The 18,947-nt window shown below is 49.5% G+C and overlaps 1 protein-coding gene across 3 annotated transcripts; it reads right to left on the reverse strand.

Moving 5' to 3' along the window:
• Positions 1-4,963: 4,963 nt before the first annotated feature.
• Positions 4,964-17,065, reverse strand: PRPS1 (phosphoribosyl pyrophosphate synthetase 1). Of its 3 annotated transcripts, none has more exons than XM_074147045.1 (7): positions 16,794-17,065; positions 14,027-14,210; positions 13,589-13,687; positions 11,649-11,773; positions 9,762-9,935; positions 8,903-9,062; positions 4,964-7,098 (listed from the first exon to the last, which is right to left on the reverse strand). In XM_074147045.1, exons 1-7 carry the CDS (start codon positions 16,913-16,915, stop codon positions 7,006-7,008), a joined length of 957 nt encoding a protein of 318 aa, XP_074003146.1. In that variant the 5' UTR covers positions 16,916-17,065; the 3' UTR covers positions 4,964-7,005. The 3 variants fall into 3 exon arrangements, with proteins under 3 accessions (XP_074003146.1, XP_074003145.1, XP_074003144.1); XM_074147044.1 differs by having other exon boundaries at positions 14,018-14,210; positions 16,794-16,915; XM_074147043.1 differs by having other exon boundaries at positions 14,015-14,210; positions 16,794-16,915.
• Between the last annotated feature and the right edge of the window lie 1,882 nt (positions 17,066-18,947).

Consider the following 18,947-nt stretch of genomic DNA (forward strand, 5'->3'; position numbering starts at 1 on the left):
ACCGCCCGGCGTGGGGCGGCGTCTTATATACCCCGGCCACCGCCCAGCCCGCTCGCCCATTGGTTGCCCGCCGCTCCGCTGAGCCTGCTGGGAAATGTAGTACGCCCGCCGGGCTGCCGGCGCCGCGCGGCCGCCTGGAGAACTACCACTCCCGAGGTGCCCCGCGGCGGGAGGGGAGAGAGGGGCGGGGCGAGGGGGATAGGGGCGCTTTCGGGGTTGGCGGGGGGGGGGGGGCGGCCGTGGGGCGGCGTGTGGGCGAGCGGGTCAGCCGTGACAGGGGGGTACGGACATGGACACCCACCCCCGGCCCTGCTCCCCACACCCGAGTGCCAGCGGTGAGGGTGGTCCCCACGGGAGCGGGTAACCTCAGGGCCACCACCCCAGCCCCAAACCCTCCCCAGAAGCAGGTGGCCCTGAAACCACGTGTGCCCCAGGGGTGCACTCGCCACTGGCCACCCCACCCCACCAACACCCCCCCCTGCTGAAGCGGAACCTGTTTAAAAAAGCCAGCCTTCGGGATGAAAAATAGCACTGTATTTTTGCAGCTGTGGAAGATGCTCCGCCGCCGCGCTGGACCCGTGGCCACGCTGGGTCCAGCCATGGCCCTTCCTGGGGACATCGTGTCACCAAAGCAGCAGCAGCCGCCGTGAGTGGGCACAGAGCAGCCCACGCTCATGGGCTGAGGCTCTGGCTTGGCTGTCTTAAGGCAGTAGGGTGCAGAAAGCTTGGGGGGCAGCCAGCACAGACCAGGTAGGCCGGAGGGGAAGGGGAAAAAAACCCCCTTTTTTGGGGAAAAAGCTTGTGTAAGTGCAGGCAGCTCATTTGTTCCCGGCTGGGCTGGGGAGCAGGAAGGGTAGTGGTGGTCCAGGGGGGTACCCGCACCAGGTGGCCACCAGGATGGGGAGCGGTTGGAGGGCCAGGATGCCTGGGAGCTCTGGCAGAAGGGTCCTGTAGGTGCTGAAGGGAATGAGGAAGGGCAGGGAAAAAAAAGGCACCCTGACCCCCCCTTGGAGGGCTTGGCAGAACCCTTCTGCCGAGATGCCGGTGTCACGGCAAGCAGGGACCTGCTGTAGAGCGCCAGGGGTAGCAGCTGCGCTGCAGCAACGCTCACACCCGCCTTCTCCTCCTCCTCCTCCCGGCCTGCCAGCCTCAGGCTTCTCTCCAGGCTTACTGGAGATTTTGCAGAGAAAATCCCCAGCAAGCCCGAGGAAACATTTGCTTTGTGTGTTTTTTTGTTTTTTTTTGGTTTTTTTTTTTTCCAGCTAGAAGACTGCTGACTTGGGAGGGGGGCTTAGTGCTCTCCAGCAGGTCTTGGCCGGAGGTGGCCCTTTGCAGCCAGCCCTGAGGACTCCGGCACCTTCCCGCCCCAGCCAGCACGTGGGCTCTGAATTAAAGAAATACCGACCGTTGATATACGCAGAAAAGGCAAACGCCAGGTCCTAAGATGTGGTTGCCGCTCTGAGAGAGGTCTGGATGGCAAACAGCCTCCTCCAGTCCCTGTACCCCAGGGGAGAAGCAGTGGCTGCAGGAGAAGACCCAGGCCAGGCTGCACCCAGAGCAGCTTTGCTTTGGTGCTGTGGCCCCCCCATCCCAGCAGGGCCAGGGTCAGAGGGTGCCACGTAGCCAGCAGCAGCAAGCCCAGGCAAAGGCTGCCTTCAGGAACATCCTTCAAGCCCACCCTGCAGAGCCGGCATCACAAAGCCCACCCGGAGCTGAGAAAGGGCTCATTTTTCCTGCGCAGCCCAAAGGAAACAAAAAAAAAACCAAACCAAAACCAAAACAAACCCCAAAAACCCCCAAACCCCACCACCCAATTTCAAAACGAAAGCAGGAAATCCTTTTTTCCTTTATGCAAATAGTCAGACAAGTGTTTTACCATGTGTTTACTCTCCAGCTGTGCCCGCCTTCCCCCCCAGCTTCCCTCTCTTTCCCTCCCTCCCTCTTCTCCACACGCTTCTCCTTTGCGGATGCTGCACAATCTGCCGTAGCTTTTGTCCCCAGCCAGCAGCGAGAGGACCTGGTCTCCATCCTCTCCGCGCACAACCCCTCACCACCATCGGCTGCACCCACCCCAGCCAAAGCACAGCCCCTGCGCTGCATCTCCTCGATGCTGCAGCACGTTGCAAAGCCCAGGGTTCTTTGTCTGGGCACAAAGCCACCACGGTGGCCACGCAGGCAGGGGACAGAGGAGCTCCCCTTTCCCCGAGCCAGCCACAGCCACCCCCCATGTTCCTACACCCGTGGCCAGAGCGGCTTCAAAGCCTCTGCATTTCCAGCGGGCAAGGTGTGGGGCTGCTGCTGGTGGAGAACGTTTAAAACCCATCTTGCACAAAGAACAAAAAAAGGAGCTTATATCCCAGCAAGAGCTTTCTTCCCCCCTGCCCTGAAAAACTTGCAAAGCCTCCCCTAACTGCACAACCTTCTTCTTTCTTGGGCATTTCGGTTTTTCTGCTTTCAATAATTTATAACAAAAGAACCGAGGCATCACCAGATCAGGGGAAAGCAAAATCAGCCCTGACCTGAAACAGAGAAGAACGACTGCCAGCCATTTTAGTTCCGAGTTTTAAATCTCCCACAGAACAAGGCTGTCAGGGCTCAGATGCAGCCTCGCTGAGGGCCATTTCCAGGAACGCTTTATTCTCTTCTACAGGAAGGAGGATGCAGGAGGTTTTCTCTATCTGATTATGGAGGCTTTTTCAGCCTCCTGCCTGCAGGGAGAGGCAGGGCACCACCACAGCCAGCCAGGACCCAAGCCCCCTCCTCTGCAAAGCCAGAGTTTACTTTTTCCTGCTCATTTTGAACCCCAGCTTCCTGTCACAACCCTTTCCTTCCACCGGGGCAGGAGCAGAGAGCCCCAGGAAGGCAGCCAGCACACTATGGCTGTTGCGTCTTACACCAGGGCTCATTCATCCCCTGGATTTTGCTGCTCCTTGCAGTTTAGAGAAGGGCTTTCTGTTAACCCTTACTGCTTTCCCACTGCCCAAAGGCAGCTGCTTTCCCTAGATTACAGAAACACTGACTCTAGCAGATGAGAAATCATCTGTACGCTAGTAAGGCACAGGGAGAAGCAGCAGGAGAGCAATTTGGGATGTGTCTCGTCTTGCTCCAAAGAGCGGACAAGTCCTGGTGCCTGCAAGGCACAAAAAGTGAGCCCAACTTTCACAGTGGCCCACGGCATCCTCACCCAGGCAGGTAACCAGGCTAAGATGCAGGACTTTTTGATGGATGGGTTCCCTTCTGCTGCTGCTTTTACAGCAGGCAGACAGAGAGGAGAGAGCTACTGGCACCAGTCACCAGGATCCACACACCTGCAGCCACCCTCCGGCTCTGCCTGCAGCACAGCAACCCGCTGTGGCTCTGTCCTGCTCTTCCAGCTCTCCAGCTAAAGAAAGCACAGCCAATTACTTGCTTGGGATTTTCTTCTCAGGTAGTAATGACTTGCTTTCTATGGTATTTCTTCAGCAGCTGCGAAGAGAGCCCGAGAAGACACCAGAGAGCTCACCTTCAGAGCACGCTGCATGTTCCATACTTGCTCCAACAGCTCCCCAGGACAGGCTGGAGAGCCATCTCCACTGCAGTAGGTAGCTCAAGACCCCACCAGGGCTCCAACAGTGCTGCTGGAGCTTAACTTGCCTGGGCTAAGGATGAGCATCCCTGCATTGCTCCCGAACATGGAGGAACTGGGCTCTCTGCCCTTCACACCTCAGGGGCTGGTTTCCTCCCAGCCCACACCCTTCCCACGGCTGCCTGGTACCACATCCGGCGACTGTCCTGGGCTGAGAGGAGAGTGCTTTAATTCTACTGTATGCATGGGATACAGGCAGCCATACTTGCTCCAATAGCACAAGTCACTTCTAGTCAACATTCACAACCTGCCTACAAATAGGTTTAGCAATTAGAAAATACCGGGGTTTTTCTTGGTTCTTTTTTTTTTTTTTTTAAATTCAGGGAAGGAACTGAAGGTTTCCAGAGCAGAAGAGCTTGACCTCCTTGGGATGGTTCTCATACCCTGGGTATCACTCATCCTTTTTAAGAGCTCCAGTGCTGTCATACAGCACTTTAAGTCTGTACCCTCCCTCACTCCAACCCCTAGGTTTTAGTAAAGTAACTAAGAAATCAGTATACAAATACACGATATACAAACCAATAGCAATGGTCACCTTTGTACCATTTTTTTGGCTGTAAAGCTCATGTTCTGACCCTTCTCTAAGGAAGGTGAAGCCTACTACATCGCCCTGACAAGACCCAAAACATCACCCCCCTGCTATTTAAAGAAAAAATATATTTCAGTACTGGTCAATAAGTGAACTTGTATATTTTTAACAGATAAATGACAGCAGTGATCCTCAGCAAAAGTCTACCTGAGCCATGGTCATGTTTCCTGAAGCAATGTTGAATCTGTGCTTGGAAGTCCATTGGAAGGCCAAAGACCTTTCTCTAGACTCATCCTTCTGACTTCACTTATCCTTTCCCAGTCTACAACACGCAATGAGAAAGGATCATGGTTTAGTTAGAACAAGTGCTTCTCGGGACATATCCTTGCTGCCTCCGATCATTAGCTTTATGCAAGACACTTAGCAATTCTTCATTTGTACTTGCTAAACTATTCAGGTTTTCCCCCTACCTGAACATGTGAACAGATCTGCTCAGATGCATAATGAAACAGTACAAGAGGAACTGCACCACCACCTCCAAGTCTAGGAAATCGGATACAGAGAAAAGCCACCACTCAGTAAGAGAAGGAGCTTGGTCCCAAGCTGCTTCTTTCATGCAACGTGAGCACAGCCAAGCTGAACCTCACACTCAGCCCCACTGCACGAGGGTTAAACCAGACGACCTTCCAAGGTCCCTTCCAACTAACATTACTCCCTGATCTACCGCACAAGTGACCCAACTCAGAAGATGCATATCACCTTTGTAAGGTATTTTTTAGAAGCATTTATAGGCAGAGGCCGTGGTTTTTAAATAAAAGTTTAATTCCTTCATCAGGTCTTAAGTTTGAACACGAATGCTGCTGGAAATCCTCCCACCGCTGCTCAGGTGTCCTGGCTCTTGGCTCTCAGGGCATTGGCAGGGCGGCAGCGGGGGCTCCGGTACAGGAGGCAGGAATCAGACTCTCGGTAGAGCTCAGTGCAGGATGCAAAGCAAAGAAGCAAGAGACACACACACACGCTTTTCAGACAAACACCAGTTCTTATACAAAAAGGAAAAAAAAAAAACCAACAAAAAACAAACAACAAACCCTACACTGTAATAGAAGTGTTAACGTTGCCACAGGACAGGAGTTTCGGGAAGGGAGAGAAGTCTTCAGTAAAAGGCACAACTAAAAAAGGACTTCCCTAGGTCTTAACCAGGTTTTTCGGTTAGTTCCAGGTATACCCTGGCCCCCAGCCTCTCAAAGCCATGCTGGTTACTCTAGCAAGTAATGTCAAGTTCCTTCTTTTCCCTTTTTCCCCCCTTCCTCCAGCTCAAAAACAAATAAAAGAGGATTGCTTATAAAAACCATAGCATAAAACAGCTTGGTCTATAACCCCATAAGAGTCCAGGAGAGAATGAACAGTTTACCTTACGATTGTCTGGTACAGTTACTAATTATTCAAGTTTCAGATGATACTTATTACATCCGGGAGCCTCAGCCAGCTCTAGTTTTGGTATTTTTCTTTCAGGCACTTTGCTGCCTGACAGGTTGGCATTAGATCTACAGGTTTGTTTTTTTTTTTCCAGTACTATGTATCACCAGCCTCTTCAACCCACTGCCGTAAGCGTTCGTTAGCAACGTCACACTCACTCCGAGGGCTTCCTCAGGTTTTGTAGTTCTGCCACTTCCCATGCTTCTTAGGTTTAAGATCTTTTGCAAGGAGCAACGCTTTCAAGGCAAGGCAGACAGTGACCAGGACATGCAACCAGACTGTGTCAGTAACTTACAGGACGACAAGACTGCGGGCGATGTGAGGCTAAGACACAAAGCTGTTGCGTACTGGGCCACCCCAGCATCTGAGCAGGCACTTGCTAGACGCAACAACCACGCTACTATGGGATAAAGAGGCTCAGTTTACTGGTGTACTGGTAAAAAAAAAAAAAAAGACCAAGGATTTGCACAGCAAGTCAAGGTGCAGCTACAGTACATGACAGCAGCCCTCTAACCACTAGCAAGGCTAACAGCGAGTTGTGAAACTGAGGAACTGGTTTTAGCCTACACTAGAAACTAAAGCACACAACTACCATGAGTCCTCTGCGTAAGAGGGAGGAGAAAGCTTGTCCAGGATGCACCTTCACCACTAAGGTAACACAGCAAGGCAGTACAGCACACACTATGCCCTCACCTTCACTTTGCTGTGTAGCACGCTAAAGGGCATTTAATTTCATCAACAACTAAGACTAATTCAAGTTGTTAAGCTACACTGATCTCCTTTCATGGGAGGAAGCTGTAGCAGAACCACCTCCCTGGTGTCCCCCAGGGCCTCACCTAGGGTCAAGCTTGGCCAAGATACAAGCCTTCCCCATCGCTCTTCAAGGGCTTCCGTCAGGTACAGAGTGGTAAAACAGCCAGCAGTCTCTCAGACTCTTGCTGTAGATCCAGATCAACGTGTCCTAGGGAGCTCTACTTCCCAAACAATTTAGGGTGCGCATACCAGATCATCTAACCCTGCCCACAGACAAACCTTCTCCCTCCCCTCCCTCCCCCCTCCCCCCCTCAAAATAATGGTGGCAATTAGCCATATGTCAGTCCCGCTCTCCACAGATCTGCAGGATTGAGTCAATACTACTGACGAGCCCCAACGCACAGGGGTGCTGGCGGAGTTGGAGTGTTACAGAGATGAGCTTTCCCCCCCCAGCCTCCCAGCGTTGGCATCAGAGCCAGTAAGCCTGACTTAAGCAGGAGAAGCTGTGGAGAACTGCACTGGAACAAGCAGAGTCTTCTACTGAACTTTACAACAAGCTGAACAACTTTTGGTTTAAAAAAAAAAAAAAAAAAGCCATACAAGCAGCAGCTGGCATCTGTTGTTATAAAGGGACATGGCTGAATAGGTAGGAGACAGATTCCCCATTATGAGTCCTCCTGATGGCCTCCGCAAGGATCATTGAGATGTCAATCACCTGGAGGGGAAGAAAGAGGCATCAGCATCACTGAGAAAAGACATCAATCCTGGAAGAACAGCTAGTAAGTTAGGGAGAACTTAAAAAGTAAACACATCACCCAAATTCTTAGCAAAGTCTAAGACAGTAAAGTCTGCTGTCACCTTTCTTTGCCGAGACTCCCTAAGCTCAGCCTTTTTTACCTTAGGACCATCTTATTCACTTTGTGTAGGTTGCAGAGAAGTTAAAGGAGTCTAAATCAAGACCAGATCACTTCCCTTGAGTCATGAGGCTTTACCGTCACCGCCAGCAACCTAAGAAAGATGAAGCTGCTGTGCTGCAGCTCAGCGCCCAGCCGTTGTGCTGGCTCCACCTGGTGGGGTAATGCAGTGAACAGGAGGGAAAAATGACATCCCAAAAAAACCCTAGCTCTGAACCCCACAGCTAAAGCATTTTGATATATGTAGTCTCACTAAGAAGTGCCACATTCATGGCGCATTAAAGAAACTGAAATCCATATTTAACATTTTCTTTCTTCAGGATATTTTGCTTTCAAAGGAAGGAAAGAAAAATAACTTAAGAGCTGCAGAGCAGACAGAGTACGAGACCCATGACGAAACCTTTAGTTCTGTATTTCTCAGCACTGAACATCAGATGTTAGTGTAAAAGAGTGAGGTGTTAACTCAGAGCCTGAGAAACTACTCCGCTGTCATCTTTGGCTGCAGCTATTTACATACTGATTATCAGTTTAACATTTTGCCTACATTAACTGTAGTGCGGAGCTTGGAAAGAAGTGGAAGCATCAGACATCTTTTAGATGTGCTCGGTTGCAGGAATATCATCAATAAGTTAATGTTGAACAAAAATGCAAACCAATAGCAGTTTGCAATCGGCTTATACCTTCCTTCCAAAAGCAACTTAAAATTCACTGCAGCTTCAACCAGTTGACCTTCCTTTTCTCCAGAACCCCAGTACTGGAGAACCTGCTACACTGACACCACAGTACTAGCCAAGTCTTAGCAGAGCCAGTCACTTTCCACAACTTCTCCAAATCCTTGTGTCCTATGTATCTCTGCTGTGAAGCTAAAATTTAGGATGTCCCTGGCTGTGTGTATGCTATAGCAGTACCTGAAGCTTCTGATGGAGCTATTATCCCTGAATACTCAGGTAAAGCTGCAACTTCCAGCTACCCATTAACACAGGAAATCCTCAAAGTTGTATAGACCATTTATTTTCCTTCCAAAAGTCAGCCTCAGCTTGGGAAACAAAATGCCACAGTGCTTTTCCTAAATGGAAAACCCAAGACACAGAGTGAGCATCAAGAAACCAGCTTTTAGCTTTCATATGGATGGCAAAGTGCTTTTGTTTATCTTTGGCAAGTATCTGAACGTTGTACCGTGGAGCTGCGTCAACTGTTCTTAGTCAAACCAGCAAGACATGTCCGTGGGACAAGACTGCATTCCCTCCTGACCTCAGCTGCACTGCCGTTATGACCAGACACGAAGCATTCACCTTCCCCAGACCTACTTTGCTTCACAAAAGGAAGGGACATGCTGCTTAAAGGGCTAAAAAAAAAAACAAAAAACAAACCTATGTATGTGAACTGTTTAAGATGAGCTGGATTAGAAGTTGCATTTTTATCAGTGTAACAGGTGTGTTTTCCCACAGCAACAGGAACAAGAGAACCAGTCAACACTGCCACCGATTCCAGTGGCAGTGAAACTGCTGTAAGCACCAGAAAGTGTTATGGGGTCTTCCCACCAACAGGAGGACAGACAAGTGCTTCTGTCCCCCAAGAGTGACAGAAGAGAAAGTAGATGCTCACCTGGATTTTAGGGCATTGCTTCATCTTGTCCTCCTGGGGTATTGTGTTTGTGACTACAACTGCCTCAAAACAGGCATTGTTGATCCGAGAAATTGCCGGCCCAGAAAAGATCCCGTGAGTTAAGATGGCATAAACTTTGGTGGCTCCAGCTGACACAAGCCTACAAGGAAGGAAAAAGCAGAAGGATGAGAAATTTTTGGCAAGTATTAAACTGAAATTTATGCTTACCATGTGTCCTGCACTTAAGGAGATAATACCATACGCTTAGGGGACAGGTTACCTTTGATTCCCCCCTCCAGCCCACTACTGATTTGGGGGAAGAAAACAATGTAACAGGTACCATGAAATCCACCCCAGGCAAAGTACACATTGAGAAAAAAAAATATTATCCATTGCCCTGGGACATTTGGACTAGATCATACAAACCAATTTCCGTGATTTTTGCCAACACCAGGTATTTAATACTGAGCGTTGCATATGTTGGTGTTTCCAGTACAGAAGGTTTGAAAGATACCAAAGCTTGAAAAGCTTATTTCTAATAGAAATTCAGATGTATGGCATTAAGTTGATGCACCAGACAGCACTTGGTTCTACCCAGCATAGTCAGTAATGGTCTAGTGGAAGACATATTTTCAACATAAGCATTTTACAAATAAAAAAACCACACTATGGTTTCCTAGTTACTCATACTGGGAGAATTTTAGGCTTTTTACTTCTTTTGTATGACATGGGATAGATAATCAAGAAACTGTATGTTACTTTGTGAAACTTGACATGCAAATAATCTGACAAACTCATTACAGAGCACTTGCTAACAATAGGTTTCTGATTTAGGAAAGAATCCGTCAGCCCTACTCACTTGTCCGCAGCATGACAGATGGTACCGCACGTGTCTGCCATGTCATCTACCAGAATGGCCACTCTGTCTTTCACATCACCCACCAGCACCATGCGATCCACTTCGTTGGCCTTCTTGCGCTCCTTGTGAATGAGGGCGAAGTCTACATTCAATCGATCTGCAATGGAGGTCACTCTGAAGAGAGAACAGTTTCCAAACAACACTTAACTCCGCACAACAGCCTCAATCGAATCTCTTTTAAAGCTATTAAGCACAAACTACCACTGCAGCAGGAAAAGCTGTCACCACATCCGTTACTTCATCCAAGCAATTAATAGAAGACACTCTGCCACTTTAGTTTCCCTTCAAGCAATTAAACTGCAGTCTCTGATCCAACCTCTCCCGATGACAACGACTAGATTAAGATAAAACAGTCTTTCATCCTGACCACTGTAAAATAATTTGCATTTAAAGCTCAAAACAAGCCTTGACCAGTGAGTTTGGTATACCTGAAGTGATCAGAATACTTGGGAAGCTGTCATTTTCATAACACTACTCTAGAAAGCCGTAAGTTGTGCTATGACAGGGACCTGCTTGCACTCAGGTAAGCATTCAATTGTCATGTATACAAGTGCCAGCACAAGGAACAGTGGCAGGAATACACATCCAAGAAATACAAGTCCAGCCTTACTAGAGGGACCCAAACTTTGTACATTGATACTGATGAATAGTAAAGAGTTTAAAAGCATTAAGAGCTAGAAGGGACAAAATATCCATGCACCTAAGAAACTCTACAATTGAGAAGGAGACTTTTAGCCTCAGTAGATCAGACTTAGCACCCTGGGAGTCCTACATGAGATTGTTAAACTAAACTATTTACTGAAGTATTCAGTTCTGCAGTATCTCCATAAGATATCGCACCAGCTAATAGCGACATGTTTCAGTTTAAGTGGCTTTTGAAGATGTTTTTTTTTCAGGAGTCAGATTATTGCTGGCTGACTTGGCACTTCATACAGTTCATTATGCAACAAGCTAGAGAAGTAGATAAATATAGAAAAGGTCTTGTCCAATACACAGGCCACAAAGCAGCTACAGGAAGACGTAGAGCAACCTACAGTGGTAGTATCTCTGGGCTGTTTGTAATAGATAGCTTAAAACAGCCTAAAGAATGTGAATGAGGTCAACATTTTGGTATTTCAGTCCTGGATTAAAGGTGACATCTGCGTCCCTTTGCTGTTCACATGTAGCCCTTATACAGAAGCATCAAGGAACAGCCTAGTTCCTCCTAATAGGCACCTGAGAACATTCTGAACTGCCCGCAAAGTGGCATATTTAGCTGCAGAAAGATGGGAGATTGTCAGACTATCTAAGTGGAAATGTGCTATAACATATGCTGCTGCTTTTTGGAAAGGAACCATCTATCTTCCATGCTCTCAGGGAAGAAGAAAAGCAGCAGCAGGCTTAAGTCTCAGCTAGATATTCAAATCAGGAGCAAAATGCCTCAACAGACTAAGCTTAACACTGCAAAGAACACAGCCTGGATAATAATGCAACATTAACCAGCAGCAGTAACCTTGTCTTGGCATAGGGGTACGAACTACACGACTCCCTCCTTCAGCCTGCATAATTACCCTTTTACAAAAAATTTATATAGTCCAAGGGATTGATTTAGTCCAATTGTAGGAATTGAACAATTCCTACCTATGCAGCTGTGATTCTAGAAGCTGTTTAATTCTCCATTGTAGCCCAAGAAGCCTTCTAAACATTCCCTAGGAAGACTAGCTGCCACAGACTGTCTTACAGAAGGCAGGCTGGCAAAGGGAATGCGTGTCTTAAGAATAAGATGGCAAGGACTCAGAAGAAACAGATACAGAAGCAGCACCTCAAGCGAGCTGCCTGACAGCTTACCTCTTGGCTCCACCAGCATCTGGTGAAACAATGGTGCAGTTTTTCCACTCTGCAATATTCTCTTTGATCCATTTCAGTACAGCAGGCTCAGCATATAAGTTATCAACAGGGATATCAAAAAAACCCTGCAAGGAAGACAACAAGGACAGATGTGGCTGAAGGTCACATTCCAAAAACAGCTGGAAGAAGCCTTCTATACAATCAGGCATGCAGCCACCACCCTTCCACAGCTTTCCCTTCTACTTCCCTTAATGCAAGGGCAGTAGTCTTTGGGATACATGGAATAGTAATGTAAGAAGTCTTTAGAGCCAGAAATAGTTTAGCAGCATAAATAACACTTTACATCTGACACCTTCACAACATGGAACTAGATCTATCCTACAGGGGTGCAGAAAACCAGCACCAAACGCGTTCATTTCCAGAGCAGTGAGCTGCCTGTTTACAAAGTCAATCTTTAAAGCTCATTACCCACAGTTTGCACCTACAGAACACATTTGTTTTTAAACTAATTACAGATGGTTCCACAACTTTATACTGACCTGGCAGACTCCTCCAGATAAACCTCAAAGGTCACTAAAAGCCAGAAGTTAATCCTCGACAGGGTCTAATAGGCAGGAGTGGGGGCAGCTACTCAAGAGGAACACTTCAGGGTATAAGGATAACAGATCCTTCCTACCATCATTCCTTCCGCTCTCAGCAACCCAGCAACTGCAAGAACCAGGCTGAAACCAGCCAGATGCTGGAAGCTTATATACACAAACCCCATTATTCAACCAAATCTCACCATTGCTGCTGGTGAAAGGTCAACCCTATGGCAAACACAGCAACTTCAAGCCTCTTAGGGAAGGGATACTCTCTTGTGCTCTGTTCTTTTATTTCACTATCTTTCTGGAAGTCTTCTCAGCTGTGTCCCAATAGACCCATTTTCCACTTGAGACAAAGTATTTCTGGGCAAATTATACTGGAAAAAAGTTATACTGAAGTATGAATGGCTCCAATTTCAACTGTTAAAAGTGACAGCCAGGCTAGCTACTTCACCAGGCACTAGATATCAAGTAGATTCAAAGTGTTCGCAGCAATACAATAGATATCTTTCCCTCTACCACACCCCTCTCAGTTACACTGAGTTGGTTCTTGGTCTCAAAGCACTTGGCTCAAGGTGGAAAGAGATGAGACTGATAATTTAACAGCTTGCTGTCCCTCGTCTCCCTGGTATACACTCTTGACACTTCTCTCACACAGCTCTGGTCAAGGTTTCAACTGCTCTGTGAGAGTGTTCTGTTCACTAAACCAGCAAAACCCATGAATAATTTTTCAATTCACCAGCAGCTTGGGAGAGAACTAAAGCCAGCTTAGAAGGAAGCGTGGCACTGAATGGATACAAGATGGGATTGCCCATCTTGTCAGCAGCAAGCTATTGGATCACTGTTCTGGTTGACTGAACCCTCACAAGCAGCTGTGCCAACACATCTGGAGGCAGAGCCAACATCAGGGCAGCACTATTACCACCCACTGTGTCTAACAGAGCACCTCTCCCTGACAACTCGGTAAATACCAGGAAGCTCTACTCAGTATTTAAGAAAGCTCTAGATAAAGCCATTCTCCATCTCAAACTCCTCAAAGGACCAGTTAAGAATACACAGTGTCACTGCGTGACAATAAAGTTGCACGGATCATTTACTAGCCCAACATTCATTTACACAGGACTCACTGTAGCTGCTCTTGATCAGACAAAGCATAATTTCATTTACAGATGAACCTGTTACCCATCTCCCCACCCTCTTCTGACTGATTCTACAAGTCCCTTCCAGTCCCACATTCCCAAGTCCTGATCACTGCTGTGTCTATAAAAAGAGCAGATGGCTGGAAAGCAAAGCCCGCAAGGCAGTAAAGGGGCTCAGACTGGAGCAGGCAAGTACTTCCCTGATTTTAGCTCCTACCTGAATCTGAGATGCATGCAGGTCCATGGTGATTATATGATCCGCACCTGCCACAGACAGCATGTTTGCAACCAGCTTGGCAGAGATCGGGGCTCGACTCTAGTACAAGAAAAAACAGTATTTAAGACAAGTTCAACTCCTTCATCAAGATGTCAGTCTTTCACTGCTAGGCAATGATTCACAAGCAGTTACTAAAAGTAGTCCTCAATAACTTGGCATCTTTTCATCAACTGGTGATTACAGCTTGGTGTGTTTTCAAGAACTAGATCTTTATGAAAAGGTGGATTTGCAGTCTGATGCCCTGAGGTTTAAAGAAATTAAACTAAGTTTTATCTCCTCCTCTACATATTCAACTTCACCGAATCCCCGTTGAGCAGCCAGGACTTTCAAGGTGTGCATTCATCTTCCCAGCAGAAACCTTTAAACCACATCCCTTACCTTGTCCTTTTTGTCCTGCCGAGCGTAAGGGAAGCAGGGTATGACAGCTGTGACTCTGCTGGCTGAGGCAATCTTACAGGCATTTATCATGATAAGGAGCTCCATCAGATTGTCATTGATTTCACCACAGCCACTCTGCACAATGTAGACGTCCTCCCCGCGTACACTCTCACCTATTTCCACGCTGGGAACAGATTGGGAAAGGAGAGTTGTATCCAAATACAAATTAAAACACAGCCATTACATATGTCTGCAGAGAATCAAGGGATTGCATTCCCAAGGGTCTGCGGGTGACAGTGTCATATAATCAAGAGCGTTGAGCAGGAACACTGCTGCTTATTTGCTCAGTAGCTATTTTACATCGCTCACTGATCAAATTTAATGGTTCAGCCAGTAAGGCTAAAAGCACTCAGCCTGCACTCTCCATCTCAACATAAGATGAGCATGTAAACACCCAGAACAGGCCTTATTCCCCCAGAATCGGAAGCACAACCACCTCAGCTAAAAGCAGCAGCATTCAAAGGAAGCAAGGACGATGGCCAGTCAGCAGAGAAAGCCGAGCCAAACTCCTACCAGAAGCTATCCTGCAGCCGACTATTAGATTTAGAGTCACAACAGCTATTCGCTGGCTTGAACACAGAAGCCCTCCAGCATTTCACTTCAGAAAGGCTTTTGGGGTTAATTTCCTCCTGGATGTAATGCACACTAATCCCTGCTGATGAAGGGACTGAATAGAAGCCAAAGGTCCTGTTTGCCAGCAGCAAACTGCCAGCTTCAGCACATGCATCAAGACACCTGCACCAGGGACAGAGTTGGAAGGAAATCTTCGGTTTGAGGTTTTGTGTGGGGTGATGCTGCATCAGGCCTTTTGTAGGAATGGATTAACTGCTAAGTACTTCCAAGATTTCAGTTTAGAGAAGCCTGCCACGGATTTGGAAGTAACCAAAAGTCAAATCCACTCAGGACAAAGCTCTTCCATGGTTTCTTTCCTCTCGCACTGGAGATGCTCACCCCCTCTGCCGACTCCTGCCACAACAAACTTGTGAAACAAGCAGACAGACAATCACCCATCCCATTCCTGATGGATTCACTTAGAGAACACTTTAGGGTAGATTTCTAATTTTAATACTTCATTCTCTGATCTTCCTCCCCTCTTCTTCAACGTGTTTTTGATGACCACTAGGTATTTATAGTCTTACTGCTCAATATCCACCAGCAAACTGCTGTCATCTTTACTGCACGCTGATTATACAGCATACACCAATCTCTCATGAAGAATTTCAGCCAACATGAGAACTTTCTGCTAGGTAAATGTCTGACTTAACAGTAGTTGACATACAAGTGTCATCTCTAACTGTACTTGCTAACAGCCTAATATTAAGCTGATTCGAGACATTTATTGCGCAAAAGTATCGATGAACTACTCTGTTAAAACAATCTTACTTTTTTCTGGGCAGCATCTCCTCTCAGTTTATTCGGAGACATAATAAATAAGAGGTCTATTAGGTCTTTAAGTCAGATTACCTGCTGGCCAGCCAACTGGATGGATAAGAGCAGTTAGAGAGCAACGAGAACAGTGCAATGGCTGTAAATCAAACAGACTCTTTTTACAACTCTCCTCTACAAATCTTTGTACTACCTCCCAAGTTTTCAGTTACAATCAATACCCATGCAATGGAAACATAATACTCTACATCACGGGTACATCCTGGATTCTCCTGGAAAAAAAAATAATTACCATCTCCAGAAGAAAGGAGTGGGTTGGAGCAATCATTCAAGGTTCTTTGTATTATACTGTGTGGTGCACACACGCTTAGTGTACTTCTCTAAATGAAGTTTTAAGATCCCTGAATAGTTTTTAGCCTCTATTTTAGCTTCTTCAGGTAGGATGGCGGCAAGACTTATAAAGCACAGAGATACAAAACAAGATGAATCTTAGGTTTCAGAGCTTGAGGGGTGGGGGAACACAGACTCCACCAGCATCTCAGGCTGCGAGGGGGTGTCAGCCTCTGACCTTGAATCAATACCTTTAAGGCTCTGATGCTCTTCAGAGTCGTTTCAAGGCACTTAAGCACAAAACCTGCCGGGGGGGGGTCGAGTCACCACAGCCTGGACCGAGCATGGAAGAGGCAAACCATCGCATTCCCACCCGCTCCCAGCTTTTGGGGTGGTGGGGACGAGCCCCCGGCGGCTGACCCTCGCCGCTCCAGCTCCTGTCACAGCGGCCGGGTGACACGGATCCTGTCCCCTCCACCCCCCGGGAAGCAGCCAGGCCGTTACACCCGCCAGCGGCATGGCCGGGGCCGCGCAGCCGCTCCGCACATGGCTCGCCCGCCCGCTCCACACAGCGGAGCCCACCCCCGGGGCTCCGATGGGCCGGTTGTCTCCGCTCCCCCTCACTCGGTAAAGCCTGGCCCGGCGCCCGGCGAGGGGCTGCGGGCGGGGAGCCATCAGCGGCCCCTCGGCTGAAGGACGCTCACGGGAGACCCGGCCCTGCGCGCCGAGGAAGGGCGGGATGCGCCGGAGGTCTCCGGCCCAGCAGCGCTCAGTGAAGATCTCCGAGCGCGGCCCACGTCGAGCCGCCGCCCGCCCCCCGGGACCGAGCACGGCCGCCCCGGCCCCCACGCCAGGCCGCGGCCCCATCGCCCACCCCGCGCCGCGGACTACAAATCCCAGCAGCCCCCGCGCCGCGGCCGTGCGGAGCCGGGGCTCGGCGGCGCCCCGCTGCCCAACGGGAACTGTAGTGCGGCCCCGCCCCCGGCCTCACCACGTCTCCTGGTTGCTGAACTTCTTGGTGACCACCTTGCCCAGCTCCAGGCCCAGGCGGTCGGCGATCTTCTGAGACAGGTCCTGGTGCGAGCTCCCGCTGAAGATCTTGATGTTGGGCATGGCGGCAGCGGCGGCGCCTTCCTCCTCCTTCCCGTTCCACCTCGCACCGCGGCCAGCCGCCCCACGGGGATCCACCCGCCTCCTGCGCGGGGACGCGGCACGGTAAGCGCAGGCCACGCCAACGCGCACCTACTCCGCCATCTTACCCCTTCCCGCCCGCCGCGCGGGCCCTTTATAGGCTCCCCGCCCCCCGGACACGCCCCGGCACGCTTCCTATTGGCTTTCTGGAGTCCGGGGGCGGGACCAAGCCCGCCCCCGCAATGGCACCAAAGGCTGGTGGGCGTGGCCCAGGCTCTCCCTCCTGCCCCGCCCACCGCCTCAACAACGGCCCCTAGTGGGGAGGGAGGGAGGGGGGCGCGCGCGGGTGCTCGCTAGTCCCGCCAGGGGGTGGGGCGCAGGGCAAGAGACGGCCTGCGATTGGTCGCTGCCTTCGCCGGTCGCGTGATTGGCAGTCGATCTCCCCCCCCCCAGGGGAGATCCCCCTCCCCTCCGGCGGCCATGATGGCTCCCCTCCCTCAGAGGCGGCCCGGAGGAGAGGCGGGGGGGGAGGGGGAGAGAAAAACGGCCCCTCTCCCGCCGCCGGGCGCCCGCCCCCGCGTCCCCCCGCCGCCATCCGACCCCGGCGGATGATCAGCCCCGCGGCGGCGGGGCGAGGGTTACCTCAGCATGCCGCTGTGCCTGCACCCGCCGCCTCCGGTGCCGCCGCGTTCTTCCTCCGCCGGGGCCTGCCCTGCGCCGAGCAGGCGTCACCCGCCGGGGCCGCAGCACCGCGGCGTAATGCGGTACCCCGGTGGCATGCTGTACCGGCGTCACCGCCGCCTCACACCGAACAGGCGTCGCCTCGCCGGGCCGCAGCGCTCAGTACTTGGATGCTACTCGTTGAACTGCCGCGAGTGACCCGGGGTGCCGTGGCACGGCCCCCAGTTGTGGGGTGACGGCCTGAGGAGCCCCGGGCCCGGCAACACCCCACAGCAGCACCACAGGCCGAGCACCCACCATTTCCCCTTTGTCTGCGATTTTCACAGCGAATCGGTTCTCATTAAGAGAAGTTATAGCTTTTCCAGCACAAAGGGAAGCCCGGGTGCCTCAGCTGAGGGCAGGGCAGAGTCAAGGACAGCAGGGGAAATAGGAGCTCTGCCGCCTGGCCAGCTGTGACCAGACCGGCCACACGGAGCCCAGTGGTTGGGACCGGTCCCCAGCTATTAGATTCAGAGGTTGGGTGAGAGGATGTGTCGACATCACCGAGTTGGAGCAAGTTTCTTAATTTTTCAAGGACAGTACTTCAATATCTTCTTCGCTTAAACCTTTTGCTTTTTTGTCGCACAAACTTCTAGTCCACAAAAATACTAATAATTGGTTTCCTTTGCCCTTTCTTTCAAGCATGCTGTGCTCAGTCTCTTTTCCTTTGGCTGAATCGTGAATCGATTCCATTTCAAAAGTGAAATGATGGTAGCGGTCTTTATGTGGGAAGAGGCTTTGACTTCTCGCAGGTGTAGCCAGTACGACTGGTCTCGCCGCAAACTCAGACAAATTATCATGATAGCTGTAATCAGCATTTTCTGCACTTGTCCTCAGAATTTGCAGCAGTGCTTTCTTCAGTTTATTTTTTCTGTTGGAAATGGGCTTTGGCCACGTTCTGAGATTAAAAAAATCATAATCGTGGTGAATACTGTGAACTGCAAACACAGAGGTGGCTTTTTCTGTCTTCTAGATCACTGTTAAAACCCAAGTGGGTACTATTTTAACAGGCCGTTTAATTTAATTTCTGAGAGTTTTTACATTTATAATGGGGGTTTTGTACCTAATTCTGTAATTAGTCTCCTGTGAACTTTCAGCATCTATGTGATTACATTATGCATATTAATTTAGCTTTTGCAAAAATAATCATTGTGTTTAGAGGTTTTTAAATACACAAAATGAGCCACAAACAGCTTCTTCAAAATTTTCACGGAGTCGTGTAATTCCTACCGGTTTTACTTGACTGTATCATAGATAACTAACTTCTGCAATGAGTTAGGCATCGATAAGTTAT

The sequence above is a fragment of the Numenius arquata genome, chromosome 5 (assembly GCF_964106895.1).
Source record: "Numenius arquata chromosome 5, bNumArq3.hap1.1, whole genome shotgun sequence".
NCBI classification, from domain to species: Eukaryota; Metazoa; Chordata; class Aves; order Charadriiformes; family Scolopacidae; genus Numenius; species Numenius arquata.

Bases quoted from the DNA above. Each gene is read 5' to 3' on its own strand.
- PRPS1 (XM_074147043.1), bottom strand. From the start codon at position 16,915: ATGCCCAACATCAAGATCTTCAGCGGGAGCTCGCACCAGGACCTGTCT. The intron at 14,211-16,793 runs GTGAGGCCGGGG...ATCTGTTCCCAG, and splicing joins TTCAGCAACCAGGAGACGTG to CGTGGAAATAGGTGAGAGTG. The intron at 9,936-11,648 runs GTAAGCTGTCAG...TTCTCTCTTCAG, and splicing joins GATGCTGGTGGAGCCAAGAG to AGTGACCTCCATTGCAGATC.